The 24,573-nt window shown below is 35.2% G+C and overlaps 2 protein-coding genes across 5 annotated transcripts in view; one reads left to right on the top strand and one right to left on the bottom strand.

The window, feature by feature from the left end:
- Skic3 (SKI3 subunit of superkiller complex) overlaps positions 1–24,573 on the bottom strand; it is a 154,434-nt gene that overhangs the window by 95,752 nt on the left and 34,109 nt on the right. For 2 of the 4 annotated variants that reach the window (XM_074077057.1, XM_074077059.1), the window contains one exon: positions 22,489–22,535. The exons of 1 other annotated variant lie outside the window; for it this stretch is intronic. The gene's annotated coding sequence lies outside the window, so the exon portion shown is untranslated. Of the gene's footprint in view, positions 1–9,654; positions 9,766–22,488; positions 22,536–24,573 lie in introns of those variants that run through there. One more of the 4 variants, XM_074077058.1, reaches the window with a different exon arrangement.
- Arsk (arylsulfatase family member K) overlaps positions 1–24,573 on the top strand; it is a 32,161-nt gene that overhangs the window by 3,290 nt on the left and 4,298 nt on the right. The window contains exons 2-6 of the mRNA XM_074077062.1: positions 1,985–2,114; positions 4,003–4,162; positions 15,361–15,643; positions 16,894–17,065; positions 20,911–21,135. Of these exons, the coding sequence (XP_073933163.1) occupies positions 1,985–2,114; positions 4,003–4,162; positions 15,361–15,643; positions 16,894–17,065; positions 20,911–21,135 (970 nt within the window). The remainder of the gene's footprint in view (positions 1–1,984; positions 2,115–4,002; positions 4,163–15,360; positions 15,644–16,893; positions 17,066–20,910; positions 21,136–24,573) is intronic.

Below are 24,573 nucleotides of genomic sequence, written 5' to 3'. Positions count from 1 at the left end.
ACAAAAATTAACTTAAAATGAATCAGTGGCTCAAATGAAAAAGCTAAAACTATAAAACTCTTGTAAGAAAACAAAAGTGTAAATCTTTGTATTAGGATTAGGCAACTAAAAATGGGTAGAACCTCTGAATAAACATTTCTTCTTAGAAGATAAACAGATGGCCAATAAGTACATGAGAAGATGCTCAACATCATTAATCATTGGGGAAATGCAAATCAAATCATAATGAGCCACCGATTCATGAGGATGGTTATGATCAAAAGGACATGATAGTAAGAGTGGGATTATTTGGTACTGGGAGAAGTAGGGGAGAAGAAGAAGATAGGGTAATGTGGGTGAATATAATCAAAGTACATGAACTACATATATGAAAATGTCACAATAAACTCATTTTTATGACTAATATATGTATTTAAATTCTTCCATATACTATAACATAAAATAAGCTAGGTAATTACTAGTGTTGGTGAGACTATGGAGGAGTTGGAACCTTTAAATACTGCTATTGGGAATGTAAAATGATGCAGCCACCTTGAAAACAGTTCCTCCAATGGTTGACCATAGACTTACCATATAATCTAGCAGATCTACTCCAAGGTATACATCCAAGAAAAATGAAAACATACACCCACATAAAAACTCCTATGTGCATGTTTATAGCAATATTATATTAATGCCTAAAAAGTGTAAACAACTCAAATGTCCATCATCTGACAAGTGGATAAATAAAATTTAGTAGTATTATTCAGTAGCAAAAAAAGAAATGCACTGTTGATGCATACTACATTATGGCTGAACACTAGAAAACTTTATGCTAAGTAAAAGAAGCTAGCCATAAAGGACCACATTTCATATGATCCCATTTATATGAAATATCCAGAGAAAGCAAATATATTAGAAACAAAAAGTAAGAGTGCTGATTGCCTAGAATTTGGGGGTATTGGAATCGAATTTGCTGGCTAAGGAATGCAGGGTTTCTTTTAGAATGATGAGACTGTTCTAAAAGTTGATTATAGTGATGGTCGCACAACTTTCTGACTATAGTAAAAATTATGGAACTGTGCCATTTAAATGAGTGAGTTGTATGATAATTAAATTATATGTAAATCAATTTATTTCTAAAAAAGAAAGAAAATAAGCACCTCTGTCTCAGCTTTAAAGGACATAGGAATCCTCTGCATCCCTACTTCCATACCCCCCACACCCATCACTGCACCTGCATTGGTTTTAGTTTCAGCAAAGTTTCAGAAGTCAGAGGTAGAGACAGAAATGTATGTTGCAGGACAATGTCTGACGGTCAAATCTGAAGAGAACTATAAACACTCTTGCCACAACAGATAAAACAACTTTTGTTTCATTCTTTCATTAGGATGATACATTGAGCTCTAAACTTCTCTGGTTCTCTCTGGTGCAGAATGAGGTGCTGAATACACTAAGTCATGGTTCAGAAAGCAATAAAAATCACTATCTCAGAGTGTTTTCAGAGCACTCATTACAGCTTATGACTATTCATGGTTTATTTGCCAGTATACTTTTTGCCTCTCTAAGTTTTCATTGGGGGCAGGGCTATGTTTTATTCACTTTTGTATGTTCAGATCTTGCACAGTAAATACCCAGTATGTTATTTTAATTATTTATTTAAGAATTAAATATGTTAAATTAGTTCATCAGTTCCCAAAAGAACTTTCCAAAAGTCCTTTTTATACATTTTTATTATATTGTTGTACTGGGGGTACATTGTGATAAAAGTTCTTAAAATATGCAAGAAGTCCTTTAGCCTACTATATTAAAATGAATCCAAGTGCAACACTGCATTGAATTCTAGAAATTTATGCATTACATGCCAATAACATTCTTCTGTACTTGTTTTTAACCTTTTTGTTTCATACAATTATATTGAGGTCTTTCACTATTATGAATTTTATAGTTAAGAAGTGTCTTCTTTTGTAATACAATCAATGTTGATTGACTTTCTTTATTCCAGGATGGAAGATTAACATTTTACCCAGGAAGTCAGGTAGTAAAACTTCCTTTTATCAACTTCATGAAAGCACATGGCACTTCCTTTCTGAATGCCTACACAAACTCTCCAATCTGTTGTCCATCACGTGCAGGTATGGATGTGCTTAATATTAATGGAAGAAAGTGACTAGACCATGAAAATATATTCCCAAATTAGAGGATTATTCCAAAACTAGGATAGTAAAGTCGTATTTGGCACTTGATAAACTTTTTAATGTAAGAGATGTGTGTTCTAAGGTATGTTTTGAGTCTTAGGGGTTAGTAGAATTTCTGATCCATTTTTCAAGTTTAGGAATTTTTCTTATCTAGGATACTGTCTGGTCATGTGTTACTGTTTCATTTCCTTATGACTGGTGACTAAGAATCATTTAACTAAGCAAATGAGGAAATACTCATACTTCCTAGAAGAGAGTTCTATTTCCAAGGAAAAATTTTAGTAGGAGTATAGGTAGGACTTCTGTGGACTTTAAAATATACCACAAAGTAGTTAGAATTCGTATTTGTTTGTCTGAATCTTACTATATTGTTTTAGATTATATGCTTTCTCGCTATTCAGCCTCAATTCACTTCTGTTCAAAACCTAATTGTTCACTTTTGTCACAATAATCTAACAAATAGGCACAGTTTTAATTGTAAAAAGTTAGTGACATTAAGCCATGAATAATAAAGAAAAATGGGAAATTCATTTTTATAAATGTCTGACAGTTGCTTTCCTTTTCTTTGTCCTGATCTATAGTTATCTGTCTTGGAATGCATAAGGAGCATTTAACAATTTAATTTTATCTATAAATTACTGAGATAACATTCTCTGATTTCAGTTACAAGTTCTTTCACTTATATTTCCAGCACTGTGAGCTATATACATCACCAATAGTTAAAGGACACCCAAACTATCTTTAAATTGACACCTCAATGATGAAGGACCAGGCATTTTAAAAAACATTCTTGCTAACTTTTGTCATGTGTTGAGTGAAATGAGCCCTGGGCTAGGGTAAGGTAATAACTTAGGTTCTAATCTTCAGTGGCTACATAAAGCACAATGCTGTACATGCTGTACCCCTCATAGCACTTTGGGCACCTACTAAAAAAATAATGAGAAATTGATCAATGAACTCTAAAAGTCTCAAAAATTTCAGATGTTGTTTTTTCTTGCAAGAAGTGTATTTTAAAGAATTGAACAAAGAGAAGGAGTAATACTAATTTTAAAAAAAACACAAACACTGCATTCTTTCTGTTTGTCTGACAATAAGTGCCTTACATGTATTAAAGTATACAATCTTCACAATACTTCCATAAGGTAGATACTGCTATTGTCCCCATTTTACAGGTGAAAATTAAAGTAACTAACTTATCAAAGGCCACTCATGAGGTATGATTAGGATGCAAACCCAGGCAATAACCCATGCCACTTCTCAGAAAGCATTTTGTTAGAGGAGCACAGAAAGCTATTCCAGCCATGTGTGAGAAACAGGAAGAGGAAAAGAAGCATTTATTGAATAAGCAGTCATAGAAAATGAAAGAGAAGACATAGTACACTTAAATTTTTTATGACAGTTCAGTGAAAAGACAAGGAATAAGGAAAAATCCTTGAGGACATAGGGAAAACAATGTCTGTACTTCAATTGATTGATTTGTGGGTTAGAAAATTACACCAAAATTCTTATTGCTTTTATGAATGGGGAAAAAAAGACTAAATCCATACAAACTTTGTATTTGGTTCCTGCTGTAAATACAGCTTAAATACTTTAAGCAACTTAATCTCTCAGACTTAGTTGACTCATCTGTAAGGTGGAATAGTAATTCTTTACAGTTTTGCCACTGATAAAATGAGGTAGCAATCAGAAATGTCTGGTAAGTTTAGCACTTAATGAAGTATGTCTTATTCCAGATCATGTACTATGAACTAGTGGGCCTTAATAATTAAAACAAATTGTTATTCTTTACTTTAATCATAATTTCTTTTTCCACCCCCCTTCCCAGCGATGTGGAGTGGTCTCTTCACTCACTTAACAGAATCTTGGAACAATTTTAAGGGTCTAGATCCAAATTACACAACATGGATGGATGTCATGAAGAAGCATGGCTACCAAACACAAAAATTTGGGAAACTAGACTATACTTCAGGACACCACTCCATTAGGTAAAAAATAAAATAAAATAAAAATAAGTAACCCAAAAGGCTAGCCTCTGCTGTAGCATGTACTTTTTTTTTTTCAGTACTGGGGTTTGAACTCAGGGCCTATACCTTAATCCACTCTACCAGTCCTTGTTTTTTTGTTTGTTTGTTTGTTTGTTTTTTAACATGAAGGATTTTTTTCAAGGGTCTTGCCAACTATTTGCCTGGGTTTGCTTCAAACCATGATCCTCTGAATCTCTGAGTAGCTAGGATTACAGGTGTGAACCATCGGCGCCCGGCTCATGTACTCTTTTTTGATGTTTTCCATAAAGGTGAAAGTAAATCTCTTAACCCCTCAATTGTATAAATTTGGTTAAAGCTTTAGCTTTCTTTACTCTTCTTAAAATATTAAAATGGCTAACATACTGGTAATTTTGTTTTTCTTAGACAATAAAGGTCTATAAGTAGTATTTGTAAAATTGTTTAGCTCATGAGTTATTTTGATTGAGTTTTCATTACATAATGGCAACTTTATTATTCATTTTTTCAAAGCCACAGCCTGCTATTTACCTTTTTCCAGTACTCCAAATTGGGTCTGTTATAACTTTTTTTTCTTTCATTTTAGTAAGCCCTTAAATTAGGCTGGGGATATAAATCAGGTCACCAAGCATAGTGATTTAGAGTAAAGGTCTAGAATCAGATTGCCTACTTCTGAATTCTTGTTTCTCTGTTTGCTACTAAACCTGTAGACGTGTAATCTTGGACACATCTAAGCTAAGCCAACTGCACTTTAATTTCTTTGATGTGTAGGTTAAGCTAAATAATTTGTTCAGGAAATAACTAATACAGCAGGCCTAAAACTATTGTCCTTAGAAATGCCTGCTTATAAGGTTGACACTTAGCCGATATCTGGAACTTGGATTTTAAAGGTGTTTCTAATATTCCCTGGTTGATAAGAATGGCTTTCTGTGTGCCTAGAATGTTTGTATTGTGTGATTTGTGTTGAACACCTGCTTTCCTTCTGAGAGTCTGGAATTTTGATATGAACTAGGCAGAGAATGCCCACCTGATCAGCCCCTAATAAAAACTTGGGTACTAAGTCTCTCTAATTTAGAGTACAGAGAACACTTCACATGTGTTGCTAGAAAAATTAAATATATCCTTTGCTACTTGGGTTGGAAGCTTGTGCCTGGCTCCCACAGGACTTCACCCTAAGCACCCTTTCTTTCTGCTGATTTTGCTCTAACGCCTTTTATATAATGAATCATATTCACTAGTACAACCATATTCTGAGTCCTGCAGTTCCTCTACAAACTGCAGTGTACTCTTGGGTTTTCCCATACTTGTGACTCCAAACATAAACATAATTAAGACATTAGAGGTAGTACCTCATGCCTAGCAAGTGCTAACTGAGGATGACTATAATAGTAGTAGTGATGGTAATACTGATGATGATGGTAAGAATAAGAAAAAACAGATATAATAAAAACAGTGGTTAGTGAGTGAATTGAATAGTGTTCCCTCAAAATTTCATAAGCATCTGGAATTTCAGAATGTGACCTTACTTGAAAATAGATCCTATTTGAAGATGGATTAATTTAGGATCTCAAGATGACATCATCCTGGACTTAGGGTGTTAGCTCTAAATCTAATGACTGCTATTCTTATTAAAAGAGGAAAAAGGACACAGATGCATAGAGAAGACAGTGTGAGGACAGGGCAGAGATTGAAAGGATGACAGATTCCTAGGAGTCACTATAAAGTAGGAAGAGGCAAGGAAGAATTCTTGCAGAGAGCCTTAAAAAGGAGCGTGGCCCTGCTGACATCTTGATTTCAGATTTCTACCCACCAGAACTGTGAGAGAACACATTTTTGTTGTTTTAAGTTTGTGATTATTTGTTCTGGCAGCACTAAGAAACTAATGCAGTGAGTTTTGAGTAAACAGACACTAAAATAATATAGAATAATCTGAGCATTAATTTTGCTCTTCTAGTTGATGTCAAATTTCTTTCCTTTTCTGACTTCTAAAATCTAAAAGACAGTAATACTGGAAATTCAGAAGTAATCCCAACATCCCCACCCCCTGCAGTGTTTTCTAATCTATCACCAAATGTTGTCAGTTCTACTTCTAAAATATTTCTCCAGCTTACTCACTTACCACCTCCACCAAGCTACTATCATTTCTTGATAAACTACTGAAACAGCCTTTTAGCTGCGCTCTTTCTCTACCTGACCCATTTTATACAGGCAGCAGCAGTGATAGTCCTAAAATATACATATGACCAATCACATGACTTGCATGGTCAGAATCTTTCCACTGTTTTTCTCTTCAGGTTGATGAAAATCAACCACAACGTGGTCTATTAAAAGCCTACATCTAGCTCCTACCTTCCTCATCTGATTTTATCTCTCTCTCTCTCTCTCTTTCTGTTGCAGTGTACATCTTATTTTTGTGAAATTCTCTTAATGTGTTTTTTTACTACCTCTAGACTACTGCACAAGCTAATCCTTCCATGAAAAAAACCTCTAAAACCTCTTTCTGCACTCTGCCTTGGAAATGTAGCAGAAGAAAAGGGACAGAGAAGAAGTAATACATGTGGTAGTAGGAACAGAGGCTTGAATCAACTACTTTTTTGAGTTCTGAGCTTGGGGCCACATGCTTGCTAGGCAAGTACTGTGCCACTTGAGCCATGCCCTCCCTCCTCCCAGTCCTTTTTGCTTTAGCTTATTTTACAGATAGAGTCTTATGCTTTTGCCTGGGCTAACTTCAGTCTGCAGCCTATCCCTCTGTGCTACCCTGCCTGTCTTAATATTTAATTTTTTAAATCAAATCTTACTGTTATCCCAGCCTTGCCTCGAATGCCCAATCTTGCCTCAGCCTCCCAAGTGCAGTACTGAAATTACAGGCATGTATCACTACCCCCTACCTGAAATTGGCCACTTTGAACCTGCTTATATTTTCAGCCAGAATTACAAGTTTCTTTAATTTATTACTACAGTACTTCCACTTGTCTTTTTTAGGCATCAAATGATGCTTTCTTCTTGTTCCAATTTAGGGACATTAATCCAACTGTGTATAAAATACTTGCTGTTTATAAAATACAACAGCATACTGAGAATCTACAGGTTGTACAGTTGTTTCTTCTGTTTGATTGTTTTTGGTTATGCTGGGGATCGAACCCAGAGTATACTTGCTTCTTCAGGACAGTTGTTAAATAGGTATTGGTACTACTCATAAAAATGCCACTTACTATAAGACCACAAACAAATTATCTACTTAAAATCACAGTTTTGTCAAATGAGCTTACACTAGATAACCTTAAAAGTTCTTCCACTATGAGTCCAGCATGATGGTGCACACCTGTAATACCAGCACTCTGAGGCAGGAGGATTGCAAGTTTGAGACCAGCCTGGGCAACATAGGGAAATCCTGTCTCAAAAAAAAAAAAATCTTCTGCTGTGAAATTCTGTAATTTCAATGGAGTATCACTAAGTGGCTTATAAGTTCCTGATATTTATCTAACCCCTTCACACTATATGTACTGAGCTTATATAGGTTTAAGTTCAATTTTGGTATATCTTTTTAATTGAGGGGTTTGTTTTTTGGGGGTGTTTCATTTTGTTTTACTTTTGCAGTTCTGGGGATTGAATCTAGGGCCTCAGGCACGCTTGGCAAGCACTCTACCACTAAGCTACATCACAAGCCACACACATCTTTTCAATTGAAAGAAGACACTTTTGATTATTTTTGCTTTAAGGTAAAACTGTCTTACCAGTGTTTTCCCAGTATGTAAAGAGGCATATTTTTGCCCTCTGAGGACATTGACAGTGTCTGGAGACATTCGTGGTTAACATCACTGGGGGCTGTTACCGCCATGGTCTGCAGTGCACAGGGCAGTCCCTTCCTCGACAAAGAAGTAGCAAGCCCAAACGTGCAGAGATTGAGAAACCACGTCTAGACAGGTATTTTACACTTGCTGTGGCTTGGTCTTAGAAATGTCACACTTAAAGTAACTGCCTACATTTGAAATCTTTAATTTATTCTTCCATGTTCTAAGGGACCAGAACCATTTGACTCTAGTATGTCAATTTTTTAGAATTAACAAAACCTAATAAAAAATGTTAATTTAGAAGTATGCAAAATTAGGAGATAACTGATTTTATATAGAAAACTTTTAAAACTAGTATTTCTAATATCAATATAATTTAATAAAGAAGTTTAAGGATTCCTTAATGCTGAGTCTTAATGCTAAGACTAAAAGATGATCCTTATTTAATTTAGAAAAGCAAAATCAGGTATTTTTAATATCTACCAGCTCATTTTTATTGAGCTACCTTGCTATGTGCCAGACACTATTTTTAGATGACTTGAATGCAATATAACCAAAATGCAGAATTCTCCAGTATCAGATATTATCCTGTAATGCTATCACAAAGGAAATTAAACAAACTGCTGTCTTGTTTTTGCTAGCTAAAAGTTTAAAACTTAAAATCCAGTCTTCTGTCATTTCATCTTATCATTGTAATTCGGTATGCTCTCTGCTCACATAGCTGATGTTTTTCTAAGCCGAATCACGACTAGCAATTTTTCATCCTCTGAAACAAATGAAAAATAAAGGCCTACTTCCAAATAAGAGAATTGCTACATGTAAAATTCTTAGTCTTTAGCCTTTTAGCAAACAGCAAAGGGAAACAAATCGTGGGCTGCTAACAGTACCCTTTCTGTTCCCCTGTCGGGCCTTCAGACCAGCAGTGAAGGCTTTCCAAACAGAACCTGAGCAATGAAGAAGGAACCAATGGATCTCAGAACACTCACCACAGAGCCTTCTTCCTCCTTTCTCAATTCTGCAACCTGATGAATAAATCTGCATATCTCATCCATATCCACTGTTATTTTATAATCTAAGATGGTATATACTTTTAGATAAGTTTTCTACACAATAAGGAGTTTATTCTCTTCCCTATAATGAAGAAAGATATTCAATACCTTGCTATGTTATTACCTTTTTTTTAAGAACACCCCATCTTATTTTCTTTATTGAAATTTAGTATCTAGAACAGCATGCATTATTCTAGGTACATTCTCAACATAAACTTTTGTGATAGTGGAAGAGCTTCTAGTGTTTTTGTTTTATTATCCAGGACCCTCATCTCTGATGACTAGCAAAATCTTGGCTGAAGCAGCCCTTGGGAGATCTTAAGATTTCTATCTACCATAACTTTTTTGTGTATGTGTGTGTGATGCTGAGGATTAAATCCAGGGCCTCACTTATGCCCTGGATGAACTTCAACCCTAGCCCTATCTACCATAACTCATCAGTATCTTAAAACACAAGTAATGCCTCTAAGCCTATAACTTCATTACAATTCTTGGATTTGTTTTCATTTAGTTATTATGTTTACCCATGTGAAGTTGATCTCCTACTTTTGCAACTTAAAACTGATTAGACATTCTGTTATATAGTTTTACTGTTACAGTTTTTAATGTTATATATGTATTCTAAAGTGTGTCCTACCCTCAGTAGCATTTTTAGACTCGATGAACTCCATAGAACATCAGTAGGCTCTAAAGGAGAAACTTCTAACAAAGAAATCCAAGTAGGAAAGTACGAGTCCTTTGGAGGGCATTAGACAAGCCAGCGGTCCTGTGAAGAAGAGATGAAAAGTAAGACGTGGAAGATTATGTAAGGACTTGACTAACAGGATAGAGCAATAGGCAGAAAATAAGTAACCTGCAAGTGTCACTGAATGAGCTGCACTTGAGAATCTCTATAGTCTTTGCTCTATAAAATAATAACAACAACCTTGGTGTCCATGTAATTTATTGATTGGTATAATCAGTCATCCTGTAAAGGTTATCATGTTTTCCTCTACGTAGTTTTTCCATCTGTCCAACTGGCTCTTTTATTGATTATATTACATTGCAATTAGCACTAAAGACTCTGGCTTTCTTTGTTACTTTTTTTTTTGGCAGAACTGGGGATTCAACTAACGGCCTTGAGCTCACAAGGCAAGTACTCTATATCACTTAAGCCATGCCTCCAGCCCTTTTTGCTTTAGTTATTTTTCAGATAGGGTCTTGAGATTTTGCCCTGGCCAGCCTTGGACCAGTCCTCCTACCTACCCCTCTCACATAGCTGGGATTACAGGCATGTATTATAATGGTACAAACAAGCTTGTTTGTTGAGATAGGATCTCACTAACTTTGTTTTGCCCAAGATGGCCTCAAGCTGTGATCTTCCTGATCTCAAGGCTCTGACTTTCTTTTAGTACCTTTTTCTAATATGAAACTAGAATTTCAAAAGTAAGGCACTTATTCTATAAGAATTATATGAAAATTTCAGATTCCTTTTATAATTTTAAAAGAATATTAAAATATCTAATACCTAATGTAATAGCATTAGATTCTTCAGCAGTGAAATCTTTTTTTAACTACTTTCAAGCATGAAAGATATCTTTGTACCTTTTATAAGTTTTCTATTCTGAGAAATCTGAATGAGATTTTCACTTGGTATAATACTCTTTACATGATTATTTTCATCAAGTTGTGTGTGTGTGTGTGTGTGTGTGTGTGTGTGTGTGTGTGTGTGTGTGTGATCAAACCCAGGGCCTCATGCATGCTAGCCAAATCTCTACCACTGAACTACAGCCAGCCCCTCATTCAGTTCTTTAAGTTGGAAGAACTGTCACTTGAACCCACCTACATAAGAATAGAGGGTTGGCAAGGAAGACATTGTCATCGTGTAAGGATCTGTGTGTGGTGGAAAGGGATTCAGATTATCAGTCCAACAATAACGGTTATCACACACTGCTCTTAAGTAATGAAACTGAGGGATAATTTTGACGGCAGTACAGCTTTCATGAGTTCAGCAGGAGGCACTGGGGGAGCGCTGCTCTCTGTGACTAACATGAGTCATGACTGATTCCTCTCCTCCACTTTGGGTCTTTTTCTGTACTACATCACTTCCAACTGTAACTCTGACCTGTATGACCTGTCTTGGTTCAAGCTCCATCTTCTTTGTGACTTTCTACCTCATGGCTACATTCTAGATAACTGCCCATTACTGGATTTTTTTTTATATTAAAATTCCATAAATACGGATGATAGGCTTAATTCGTATTTCATGCTAGACTCATCATAATTGCTGTTAAGGAAATAAGGATTTAGTCCTTAGGTCAGGTGCTCTGACCAGTTGACAGGCATCTAATTCACCCCTTGAACAAGAGCTAGAGACAAGGTGACACATCTCCTGCAGAGAATACTTGGTGAATTCTCTTAATGATAGACTTATGGGGGGTACACTTTGTTCATTCAGATTTGATGACATTTTGTCCAGGTAATATTTTCTGTATACTATTAAAAATTAAAAGTTTATAAAAATTTGAGATCCCAGCACCAAAAAAGAAAAGACAAAAAAAAAAAAAAAAAAAAACCTCTCCCCAAAAATTTGAAATTTTATGGTTGCTTAGGTTGATACATTAAATTATTTTAAAAGTGCACCCTACGACAAAACTAGAGATAAGAGCAGAACAGTTTCTGCCTCCTAGAAGCGAGGGGGTTGGGGGGAGAGGGAGGGGGCGGGGGCAGAAATGACCCAAACATTGTATGCACATATGAATAAATGGAAAAAAAGTGCACCCCAAAAAAATTTTTTTGGTTGTAAAAATGAATATGAGTTAAACAGTGTGATAATCATATATGAAGTAGTTTATCATGGCTGCTTTTTCCACAGGGTAGCTTTTGGCCCTTTATTTTTAAGTACAATATGAGGAAGGTTTTGTGCCTGAGTAGATCATGAGGCAGCTTAGCAAATCATATCAAATACCTACCTCGTACTGTACCTCATATGTGGTAGGCATTCACTAACTATTTCTTGAATTGAATGCAAAATTCTGCCTTTGTTAAAGTAAGTTCAAATTGCAGTAAACATGTATACTCTGTCAAGGGCTGTGGTCATTGTCACAGAGGAATTCAAAGTTGCAAATATCATTGCTACCACAATGATGAATTCACCAGCAATAGAAAATGGCTGGGTGGGATCTCACAACTCCAAGTCCCTGAAACCCCTAGGTACCCATTCCTTACAAACGTACTAACAAAATGTTCATTTGAAATGTATTTACTGTTAATAATACATACTTATTATGTACATAAAATATGTAATTAATATATTATTACATATATTCATTTAAAAGAAAACCATGAATAAGGAAAGTTAAGGAACATCAGTTGCTGTAATTTCACCAAACAATGAAAATGCTTGGAATTGATAGTTAATCCATGGGAAGACATGTATATATTGAACATTTAAATAATGTATATTGAAACTGATTTTCCAGCTTGAATTTGCCAGGGCGGATATGATTCATTCAATTAAAACAGACTGTTTTTGTGAGTGATCATATGTAAGGAAAATAGAAGGCAGCCTTGAAATCCTCTTTAAATGGCTTGTGTGTTTCTCACAGCTTTGAGAGGAGCATTCAATGGGAATGAGTCTGGATTCCTTTTTCTCAGAGAATCTATTAGGCTGATACAGAAATTTGCAGGCATTTTTTCCTGAACTGTCATGTTTCCATTCAAAAACTTATTGTGAATACATTGGCTGCTGTAATTCCAACAATAACAATGCAGAGGGAGGAGCAGAAGGGGGAGGGAGAGAGAGAGAGTCACAGAACTGTGACAGTGTGACACGCCTGAGTTAGCTGTCTTCATGAGTCTTGGGAAACTTAAAGGTTCATCTAGGCTCCTACTTCATGTTGAAAGAAAACTCTCATTTCTCATCATCAGTTCTAATGTGTGATATGTTTTAGATGTGTTTGTGACTCTGTAAATTAGTCCTGTGCTCCCTGTGAACTGACTGCATCTCATGTTTCGTTTTGGTAGGAAGAGGGTTTGAATGCAGGACCTTGCACTCTACTGCTTGAGCCACACCTCCAGTTCATTTTGCTCTGGTTATTTTGGAGATGGGGTTCCAGGAACTATTGCCCAGACTGACCTTAAACCATGATCCTCCTGATCTCAGCCTCCCAAGTAGCTAGAATAACAGGAATGAACCACTGTGCCTGGTGTGTATCCCATTTTATATCAAGAAAATTTGGCACACTAGCACATAAAACCCACACAGCAGTGGCACATATACAAATTTATGCAATAATTAGTTGGTAATATGTTGGGTAGTTCTGTTTACCACTTATATTAGCAAGGAGTAAATCACAAACTGGACAAAAGCTGTTTGAAAACTAAGCCAGAATTGACTTGAGCCTTTTTAATCTTAAGGTTGTGTTTCCATCACAACCCAGAATCAATCAATTTATAAGGAGGAAAGATTCACTTTGGATCATGGTTTTAGAGATTTTAGTCCATGGTCAGTTGGTTCCATTGCCTTGGGCCTATGGCATGACAGAACATGATGGCAGGAAGCAAGAAAAAGAGAAGATGGGGCCAGGGTCCAGCTTCCCCTTTCAGGCTGCCCGCAGTGACCTAACTTACTCCCTCTAGACTCCAGCTCCTAAAGATTTCACCACCTCCCAGTAGCACCCCAGGCTGGCAACCAAGCCTTTAGTATATGGGCCATTGGGGAACATTAAGATTCAAACCATAATAGAGACCTATGCAAAAAGAATCTCAACAATACAGAAAGTAAAAAACTTTGGAACAGATAACGAATTTGCCACTTAAAAAGATTAAATGAAATCATTTATTTATTGCTGTGGCAAAAGCTATAGTGAGCTGAGTTCAATGCCATCATATTTAAAGGCTGGAAGATGTTACCCCAAGACAGTATAGTTCACTCATGACTGCATCATAGGGGAACTGGTTAAGCCAGTCAGCACAATCAGAACAATAGTCTGTACCTGAGTTAATCCAACTTGACATGCATTACAAGCTTGCTTCTTGAAACAACTTCTCAGTTGTATTTTCCAGTGCAAACACTCCTACATTAACAAGAAAGTACTTTGGTTCCTATACAACCTGTGTGAATTGCTGTTTCTTTTTATCTCAAACTCTTTTATAAAACCCTTAAGTCCCACCTTTAATAGTACCAGTGAGATTTCAACAACGATTTAAGCAAAAGACTGAGAAACTAGTGTCATATTGTTTTGATAATGTGGTGAGTTTTACAGAAAATTCCTATTTTAGAATTTCCCATCTGTTAGAATTAATTAGTTATCTTTTAGGTGTAATTCTTCTAAAATTCTAGTTCCCATTATTTTTATCAAAATATATTAAAAATCAACTATGAAAAAAATTTAGTATTCTTTAAGTTTCTTTATCTGCCTTCAGGAGGCAGGTTAAGCAAAAAAGAAAATTTTTTATTTTGGCTCAATATGCACAGGCCATTAGTCATTTTCTGTGGATTGAAATTTCTTTTAAGTGGAATACTATGTTTTAATATGAAGCATTCTTTTTATGGATTGCCATCTAGATTTTTAATAATTCTGAATTTATAGAGCACTTCAGGGGTACTTCTGTCAACTTATAAAAACTTTTGAAACTTTATTAAAAATAAGTTTCTTAGAAATGCCCAGGTCTGCTTCCTAAGCAATTATGCCAGCTACATATACTTAAGACATTGACTTAAAAAAATCAAGTAATATATGAAACAGACTAAAGACTTACAGAAATTGAATTCATTGAATACTTTAACTTGTAAGTCAACTAATAAAACATCTCTAGTTCATAATGGATAAGAAATTTGTGTCACTGTTAGATAGCTTGGGTCGTGGTTAAAATTGTTCTTTTGGTGACAAAAGATAGATCTGGGAACAGTTTAGAACATGGACTTTAGAAACATGCAGTATTCACGTTATGTGGGATTTTTAAAAATAAAAAGCTTTGATGATAGAAATTATACTATCTTTGGTTAGAACTACTTATCTTCTGAAAGAAAAATAAAAGTGCTAGAAATTCCAGTAAATAAGGAAAAACACTAGGAATCTGAAACATTTTTTTCTTCAAGTATCTTGCTCTAAGAAAAGGTAATGATTCTAAGTAATATATCACAGTTTTAAAGGACACCGAGCAAATGTTGATGGTTATTTTTTCCTGGTTTTTGAATTTGTAATACTCAGTAACTTTTCAATTGAGGTATTATAGTTATTCTGAACATTTAAAGGACTGAATCTTAAAAACTTTCCATGCCTCTTTTTTATGTGTATGCTTAGTCAGCTTTTAAAACTTTTAAATATCTTACATTATACCTGTCTTTTTTTTCCCTCAGTAATCGTGTGGAAGCATGGACAAGAGATGTTGCTTTCTTACTCAGACAAGAAGGCAGGCCAATGGTTAATCTTATTCCTAATAAAACGAAAGTAAGAGTGATGGAAGAGGATTGGAAGAATACAGACAAAGCAATAAGCTGGTTAAGAAATGAAGCAATTAATTACACTAAACCATTTGTCCTTTACTTGGGGTTAAATTTACCACACCCGTACCCTTCACCATCTTCAGGAGAAAACTTTGGATCTTCAACATTTCACACATCTCTTTATTGGCTTGAAAAAGTAAGGACACTACGTGTGCTCAAAAGTAGAAGTTAGCATTATATTGAATATTATATAATAAATAGTATATATTATAACATATTGTATTTTATTGGTATTAGACCATTGTTCCTTTTATCTCCTTTAAGAGAAATTTGAAAATTATACATTTAAACTTGACCAATAACAAATTTGTTAAAAACTTAAGGGGCAATTTTACAGAAATAAGTGTTAAAATTCAGAAATCTTCTGAACTGAATACATTTATATATGTTATGTCCATAAAAAGAGGAACTGAAAGACTTTCTCACAGGAGTGTGGGCAGTCCTTACTTTGTACAGTTCAAGACCATAAAAATGACTATGGAAGCTGACATTGCAAAATGATCTTAATTGTCCATGAGAAAAATGACCTTTTCTCTGGAATGTTTAAAAACATTTGTGCAAACATCTAAAATTCTCTTATTTTCTGTTATAAATGTAGAATAGAAAAATAGTAAAACTAGTATTTATTTAGTGTTCTGTACTGAAAACAGTAGAAATGCTGAGAATTAAAGTGGGGTTTTGTTATTTTTGTTACTTACCAAGGATAGTTTGAGCAATGCTTGCCTTCTCATTGTATAATTTATGATACGGAGTTAGCATCTTCTCTATGACTTGGCATACTGTCATATTCCTTTCTATATTTGGATCGCTTTCAATGTTGATGTATCTCCAAGAGTTCCTTGAATGTCATCTCTCTGGGGAGTCTTTGTCCTTTTCTTCATGATGACCTTCCTCACTTATGTCTGTAAGTGTGCCCTCACTAACTTCCTGTAGCTACATATCTGCAATCTTTGGGGTGGTGGCAGTGTCAACGTTCCCAGGTCAGACACTTCTTCTATAACTTCATTTACAATTTTGAATTGAACTTCCAGCCTTATCACTTTTCATTTCTTTACTGCACGTTCTTCTTTGTTGGCCAGTTCTTCTTTTGATTATTCGTTTTTATAAGGTGTCACATGAATTAATCACTGGGAGGCAAATCCATTTCTCCCTAGGCCTTTTACAGTAAAGGCTCAACTAAATCTCAAACATTTCAGATAAGGGATACTCTGTCTTAACAATCTGTTCCTACTTTATTTTATTTACTATTTTCTTTACATACTTCATAGCCTTTTTTTCTACTATTCTAACTAAGGATTGTGAAGTCCACCATAGATCTTATTGAATGAAAGGAATGTTATAACTTTGCTAGAATAACTAAAGTGGTTTTTTTCCTCTCCTTTGTAGGTATCTTATGATGCCATCAAAATCCCAAAGTGGTTGCCTTTGTCAGAAATGCACCCTGTAGATTATTACTCTTCTTATACAAAAAACTGTTCTGGGAAGTTTACGGACAAAGAAATTAAGAATATTAGAGCATTTTATTACGCTATGTGTGCTGAGACAGATGCAATGCTTGGTAGGTGGTATAATTAATTAGCAATTACATGAAGCAAATGTATAATATTTTTCCAACAAATTGTGATCATGCTGGTGGGACTTACATGAACACTGTCGGATATTTCTTACAATAGCTGCTTGGATACCTCAGACTTAGAACTAGAAGAGAATCCTGATGCATATAAAAATTGGATAATATGCATTAATAGAATAAAAAGCTCTTTATAACTTAATTATTCACAATTCTCAGATTCATAAATGATCAGTGTTGATCATACATAAGAGTCACAGAAGGCTGTTATCTGCTTGAAACAAAATTTTTTTACCAGCCTTAAACAGGAATCAGCATTTAACTGGACACAGGTACACATGTAACAGGTAGCTCAGCTTAGGTTCTTAGAGATAAGAAAGTTAACTTGTTGAATCTTGTGACTCCTTCTATACTTGAAATACCACTCTGGAAAAAAATTTGGAGGCTACTTAAAAAGCTGGACATCGATCTACCATTTGATCCAGCAATACCACTCTTGGGGATATACCCAAAAGACTGTTACTCCAGAGGCACCTGCACATCCATGTTTATTGCGGCACTATTCACAATAGCCAAGTTATGGAAACAGCCAAGATGTCCCACCACTGACGAATGGATTAAGAAAATGTGGTATCTATACACAATGGAATTTTATGCAGCCATGAAGAAGAATGAAATGTTATCATTCACTGGTAAATGGATGGAATTGGAGAACATCATTCTGAGTGAGGTTAGCCTGGCTCAAAAAACCAAAAATCGTATGTTCTCCCTCATATGTGGACATTAGATCAAGGGCAAATACAACAAGGGGATTGGACTATGAGCACATGATAAAAGCGAGAGCACACAAGGGAGGGATGAGGATAGGTAAGACACCTAAAAAACTAGCTAGCATTTGTTGCCCTTAACGCAGAGAAACTAAAGCAGATACCTTAAAGCAACTGAGGCCAATAGGAAAAGGGGAACAGGTACTAGAGAAAAGGTTAGATCAAAAAAGAATTAACCTAGAAGGTAACACCCACTCACAGGAAATCAATGTGAGTCAATGCCCTGTATAGCTATCCTTATCTCAACCAGCAAAAACTCTTGTTCCTTCCTATTATTGCTTATACTCTCTCTACAACAAAATTAGAAATAAGGGCAAAATAGTTTCTGCTGGGTATTGGGGGGGGGGAGCGGGAGGGGGCAAAGTGGGTGGTAAGGGAGGGGGTGGGGGCAGTGGGGAGAAATGAACCAATCCTTGTATGCACATATGAATAATAAAAGAAAAATGAAAAAAAAAAAAAAGAAATACCTGTAAACCAAATCCATTCCACCAAGGCCCTTTAGGACAAGGCTTAAGTAAAAATGAAGTCAGCTTCCCCATGAGATTCTGAACCTGAATCACCTGAATGTCCTGCCATCATTCATACTCACGATTAGCTCAAAACCAAACCTGCCCTCTTTAGATGATTGTCAAAGAGTTTTGTCTGTTCACTTGTAGAGTTATGACAGTTGCTAGTTCATATGTGGAAAAACCCCAGCTTTAAAACAAACTAGCTGTTTTGATAACAAAAGTTATTTTTGTAATACCATGTCATTTATTTTGCTTCACTTAGGAGTGCAGCATAACTGCATTAGTGAAGTGTGGGCAGCATCTCTTCTGTACAGAGAAAACCTTGGAAGTGAACAGCCAGTGATTATTTGCTAGAAAACATTCATTGGGTAAACAATACAATAGAACAGAAAGCAAAAAAGTCATATAGTTATTTATAATATAGCAAGTATATGTATTAAAGGAGTCATAAGGACTTTCCAAGTATTCAACACACAAGATTTTAGGTAACTTTTTTATCATAACTCCATGTTTCTGTTGAGTTCTGTTCATTGATGTTTTCTCATGTTAGGGAATGTTTGCATCCTAGAAATTGCTTTCAAAAGTCTGCAACCATCCATTCATCCATATCTACTAAGGTAAAATACTACATACTTAATGCTGTTGTGGGGAATGTGAAAATAGTACTCTTAAATTATCTTCTGAGGAAAAAAATGTAGTAGTCTACTTACTTCAAGTTACAAACTTTATAGAATACACTGTATTTTCCTGTTTAAATTGACACTGGTCTGGTCACCAAGCTGTATTTGTTACTATTGGCTATTAGGAACTGTGTTGAGTACTATGTTGAATACTATTGAGAAATAACACATTAATAGAAGACACTCTAGGCTCTTTTTTCCATCTCAGGGCCTTTATTTTTTTTTTTTCTGCTCCCTCTGCCTTCCCTTTGCTTTTTACAAGGCTGGCTTATTCTTAGTCTTCAGCTCTCAGCTCAAATACTACTACCTCAGGTGTGCCTTCCCCAGCTACTCTTAAGTTAGTATACCAGCCCCATCATTTTATTTAGTGTGTACCTTATATTGTTTACATCATAATATTCATTATGTTGTCTGTTTACTTGTTTATTATCTGTCTCCCTTGAAGAATGCAATCTTCATGAGAGCAGTGACATCCAGTATTACTCAGCATTGCATCCTCCGTGCTAAGCACTGCATCCGTAATGCCTGGCACATAAACACTCAGTAACCATTTGTAGGATGAGTGTACCAGAGATTACAATATATTGTTTTAACTACAATCATACACAAACCATAGGGGTCTTGGAGAACAGAGTAATTCACTATTTCTGGGAGATCAGGGAATACTTTACCAAGAAGGTAAAGCCTGAGCTGGGTTATAAATTAGAAATGGAAACTTGCCAAGAGAATGATAGGAGAAACGGCATTCAACACAAAAGGCAGAATGTGGTCAGAGGCAAGAAAGTGTAAACTAATAAGGTGTGGTCAGAGAACTGTAAGCAATTTAGAATTTCTCAAAGGTAAAAGTTTAGCAGGTAATTGAGGGTGCTTAGTTTGGACAGAATGACTTTTATGTCATTCTAAAGAATTAGACAGTGAGAAGCTGTAAAAAGTTAAAACAGGATGTGATCTGGCTGTGTAATCAAGTCTTCTAAAAAGAGTCATCAGAATTGAACAAGGGATGCTGTGGATGGGAGGCAGGAGTGGAAACAAGACTGATTAGTAAGCAATCCTGTTCCTGTAGTTGAAAGATCATGAGGTTTCAATTCCATGATTAACTCCATAGAGTAGCAGGTCTCAATTCTGACTGAACCTTTGAACCTGCAGGCTTAATAGCATGGATCCTTGTAACCCAGTTTCAGAAACTGCCAAAATAGGAATGATTCCTCTCTCTGGACTATACCTTGTGATTCTCTTAATTGCAATGATTAGTTTCAATATACTAAGACAAGAACTACTTAGAAGAATTCTACTGTCCAGTTATTCCCTATCCAAGAATATGCTAATTCACACTCATATACCATCTGTACTGCTCTACAAAGGTGAGATTTCAATAACCATAAGCCAACTTCATGACCTTGCTCAGTTGCTCAGGGGTGTAGGAGAAAAAGTAGCAGGGAAGGAGTTCTGATGGCTCTTATCACCTCTTATTGTGTAGAAATTGTGAATCAGCAGTGACATCAATCTTTGTAGCATCTGAGGCATGTACAATACTGACATTCAGACTTGTCTTTCTGTTCCCAGAACAGAAAGGGGAAGGTCACTCCAGCCCCTACTATTCTGACAGAAACAGAAAGCATGATCTACAGATGAAGAAGCTTTGAGTAAAAGTTCCATGGATATTGTATTTTCTCCTTCTCTCTATCAACTGAAGTATTATCCAGATGTTAATGAAGCCTCTTGGCAGACTTATAGAGCCAGAGTTGTTTAAACTTAATGTAATAGAATAAAACATGAACTGAAAGTTAATTAATATATTTATCCTGATTTCATTGTAGGAGAAATTATTTTGGCTCTTCGCCAGTTAAATCTTCTTCAGAAAACTATTATCATATACACTTCAGACCATGGAGAGCTGGCCATGGAACATCGACAGTTTTATAAAATGAGTATGTATGAAGCCAGTGCCCATGTACCACTTTTGATAATGGGACCAGGAATTAAGGCCAACCTACAAGTATCAAATATGGTTTCCCTTGTGGATATTTACCCAACTATGCTTGGTAAGTAGTACGATTCTGTAAAAATTTATTTGTAATAATGCTGGAGAGTGAAGAAGCGAAGTAGTCAGAGGTTCCGCTGATTTGTTTTAATCTTGAACAAATCATCTGTGAGTCAAATTCATACTCTGAAAATGAAGGATAATATTCCTCAGAGTCCTGTAGCCTTCACTCACTTTAGTCATTTTCCTTCAAAAGAGTCACAATCAGGGTATGACTATAAGTAAATCACAGAAGACATTTGGGTTCATAATTTATGGATGATTTGTATATCATTTGATTCTCTACCACCACCTCCTTAAAATGTAAGCATTTCTTTTTAGATTATTCTGTCTACTTTAAAACTATTAAATTGTACAGGATTAGACAGTCTTTTAATCTGAAACTGAACATATTTCTTCTCAGACTTTTTAAATAGTCTTGTACTATTTGCTTTACTAGATTCTTAATGTCTAAAAACATTTTGGCAGTTTCTGGTTTTTTTTTTCCTTTTTTTCTTTTGGTGCTGGGGACCGAACTCAGGGCCTTGCACTTGCCAGGCAAGCGCTCTTCCACTGAGCTAAATCCCCAACCCCAACATTTTGGCAGTTTCTGAATCTGGGTTACAAAGACCCATGCTATTAAGCCTGCAGATTCAAAGGTCTAGAAGAGTAACACATGGATTAGGATAGTTAGCAGTTTTAGATGTTACTACTAGAGTTATAATATCATATTCAAAGGAAATTATGTAACTCTTTCTAATTTAGCAGAGCACTTTAAATTCATTAGCATTTAAATACTGTAATTCTTCTGTTCTGTGACATCATCAATTGCAAAAACTACCATTAATTCCTAAATTTTGGTGAAAGAAAAAGATGACATATTTCTCTTATTTAAAAAAAATTTAAATATGAAAGATGAATTTTAAAATCAAAGAAATAAAAGTTTATCTTTTTCCTCCTCCTACAGTCTTTACCTTTATTGAACTACATTTCTTTAGAGTTAATTTAAATCAGTGTCGTTTCCTTTTCTCTTTTATTTCACATCATATCCTGTATACTTGAACATCTTTCCAGTTCTTTGAATTTTTAATTTCTTTGGTTGCTTAGTCATCACTGGCTGGTTTCCCTTCATTCCAAAACAATTTATCACCCTTAGCCATGTCTCAGCCACTTCCTTGCTCCATCAGTTTCCAGACCCCTATTACTTTCTCTCATTTCTATTTTTTTAAGTATATGTATATTTCTATAGGTATCTCTTATTAGCACTAATAGATTTTTGTGAATATATACTACGATTGGCATTTCTTTACAGTTTCTTCACCTAGTTCTTCCCACTCATTCCCAAACAAAATTTTCCTTGAATCATTATACTTACTTGACTGTTTAACCTTGCTCTGTTTTCTTGAGGTACAGCAAATAGAACTGCAAAAAAAAATTGTAGAAAATTATAGAAAGCTCGAACGGTTGTTTTCCTCAGTATCTCTCTCAGTATGTTTCCCAGTAATATTTAGCATTTTACTTTGTCTTTTTGACGCCAACAAACAGTCCAGTATCCTTGGGGAGCTATAGTGAGTTCTGTACTCTTCCTATACTTTCTGTCACCTATATGTTAGCTAATTAATATGCATTATTTAAGCACTGCTTTATATTTACCACAATGCAAATTTTTTACTCTATAATCTTGGTGCCTGTTATGGTTTGAATATCAAATGTTCTCCACAGGCTCATATGAAGGCTTGGTCCCCAGATGGCAGTGTTGTTTTGGAGGTAGTAATAACTTTTAAGGGGTGGACCTGACGCTCCTCTAGTTTATGATATTTGACAATAAAACTTTCTTCAGCTAATATAAAACATTCCTTTACATTCCATTCCTGTTCTTCTGAAAATGGTGTAAGTTCTCTGCAATTGTAGGGTTTTTCTTATAAGTTGTCAATTATAATTATGCACAGATATTTATTTTTATCCTTCATAAGATTCTTGGTAATACATTCCTCCTGAGTCACATTTCCCTATAAGAATATATGTTGTTATATATTTATATCATATATTGATTAGGCCTGCCCAGAAAGAATAAAGGAAGTAAAGCTAAAAATAATTTTCTTTATAATTCTTTGGTGTTAGAGCCAGTTTCAAATCCTTCTTTTTGTAGAGCTGGGGACTGAAGCCATGCCTTCATGCATGCTAGGCAAATGCTCTACCAGTGAGCTGCACTCTTAGCCCCTTGCTTCAATTCTAAACTGTAAATTAAATTAATATCTTCAAGGATAAGGAAAGTGCAGTTACAGCACTTTCACAGTAAATATTCTTTTCATTATCAGAAGAGTAAAAGCTACATATATATTATTCTTAGGGATCAAGAGGGAATAGAGAATACCTGAATGTGGGTTTTCATATGAAACACTGAAACATCCTATTAACCTGATGTTCACTAGAGATAAGGTGGAAAGAGAAAGGTTCAAGGGGGATAGCAAGAACCTTATGTCGGATCCAGGAGACAACATTGTAGCACTATTACTTATTTAAAATTAATCTTTCTATAAATGATGAAGGTTTACTATCCATAAAGCTCTTACGTCAATAAGAAAAAGAGAAATACCCCACTAACAGATTGACCAAAATAGAAAAATAAGCAAACCAAGATATTCTTCAAGATTCAACTCAATAGTCGTAAAACTATTTCAACAAAAACAGCATTTTCTCTCACATATGGAATTTACAAAGATTAAGAATTAGAACTAGGCTTGCTTTCTAACATGCTGCTGCTGAGAAGAGAAGCTGACACCAATTTTTTGGAGGAAACGTGGCATTATGCTCCATGTTCTTAGACACCTGCATACTTTTTGACCTAGAAGCTTCTATTTTAGGCAGTGACCTATAGATGCATACAAGTATTTATACTATTGCTATTTAAGAATGAAAAAGAATAACGTTGTGAATGTCTAGTAGTAATGGGGTTAGGTTAAAAAAAAGTCAATTCTACTAAAAAGGAAATGATGTTAACATAGTTTACATATATTATTTAAAAGAAAATGTAGGCTGTTAAGTTGTATAAGTAGGTTTTTTTGTTTTGTTTTTGTTTATTTGTTGGGATAGAATACTCATCTAACTTTACTGTCCCAATCAGCACATTTTTTAGAACTAGAAGGGCACTCAACAATTATACCAAGATAGAGGTATGAGCTGAGCCTGATGCCTTGTCTAACAGCCAGTACACCCAAAAAGCAGAGGTAATTCTGATGTTCAATTCACCCTCTAAAATGAAATTCCTCCACACTGGAAGAATTCAAAACTATTTTAGTTGTGATTAACTCTAAAAGTAGAAATGAATACACGTCTTCTGAGGCAAAAGTATTTAACACATACCCTAAGCACTTATATATATTTAATATACTAAGTATTTATAAATAGTATTAAACAGTATAGATATAGACATGGGCTTTCTTTTTCACTATCAATTCAC

This window comes from Castor canadensis, chromosome 6, assembly GCF_047511655.1.
Source record: "Castor canadensis chromosome 6, mCasCan1.hap1v2, whole genome shotgun sequence".
NCBI classification, from domain to species: Eukaryota; Metazoa; Chordata; class Mammalia; order Rodentia; family Castoridae; genus Castor; species Castor canadensis.
Note: the sequence above shows the minus strand (reverse complement) of the source record. Positions and strands in the feature narration are given on the sequence as shown.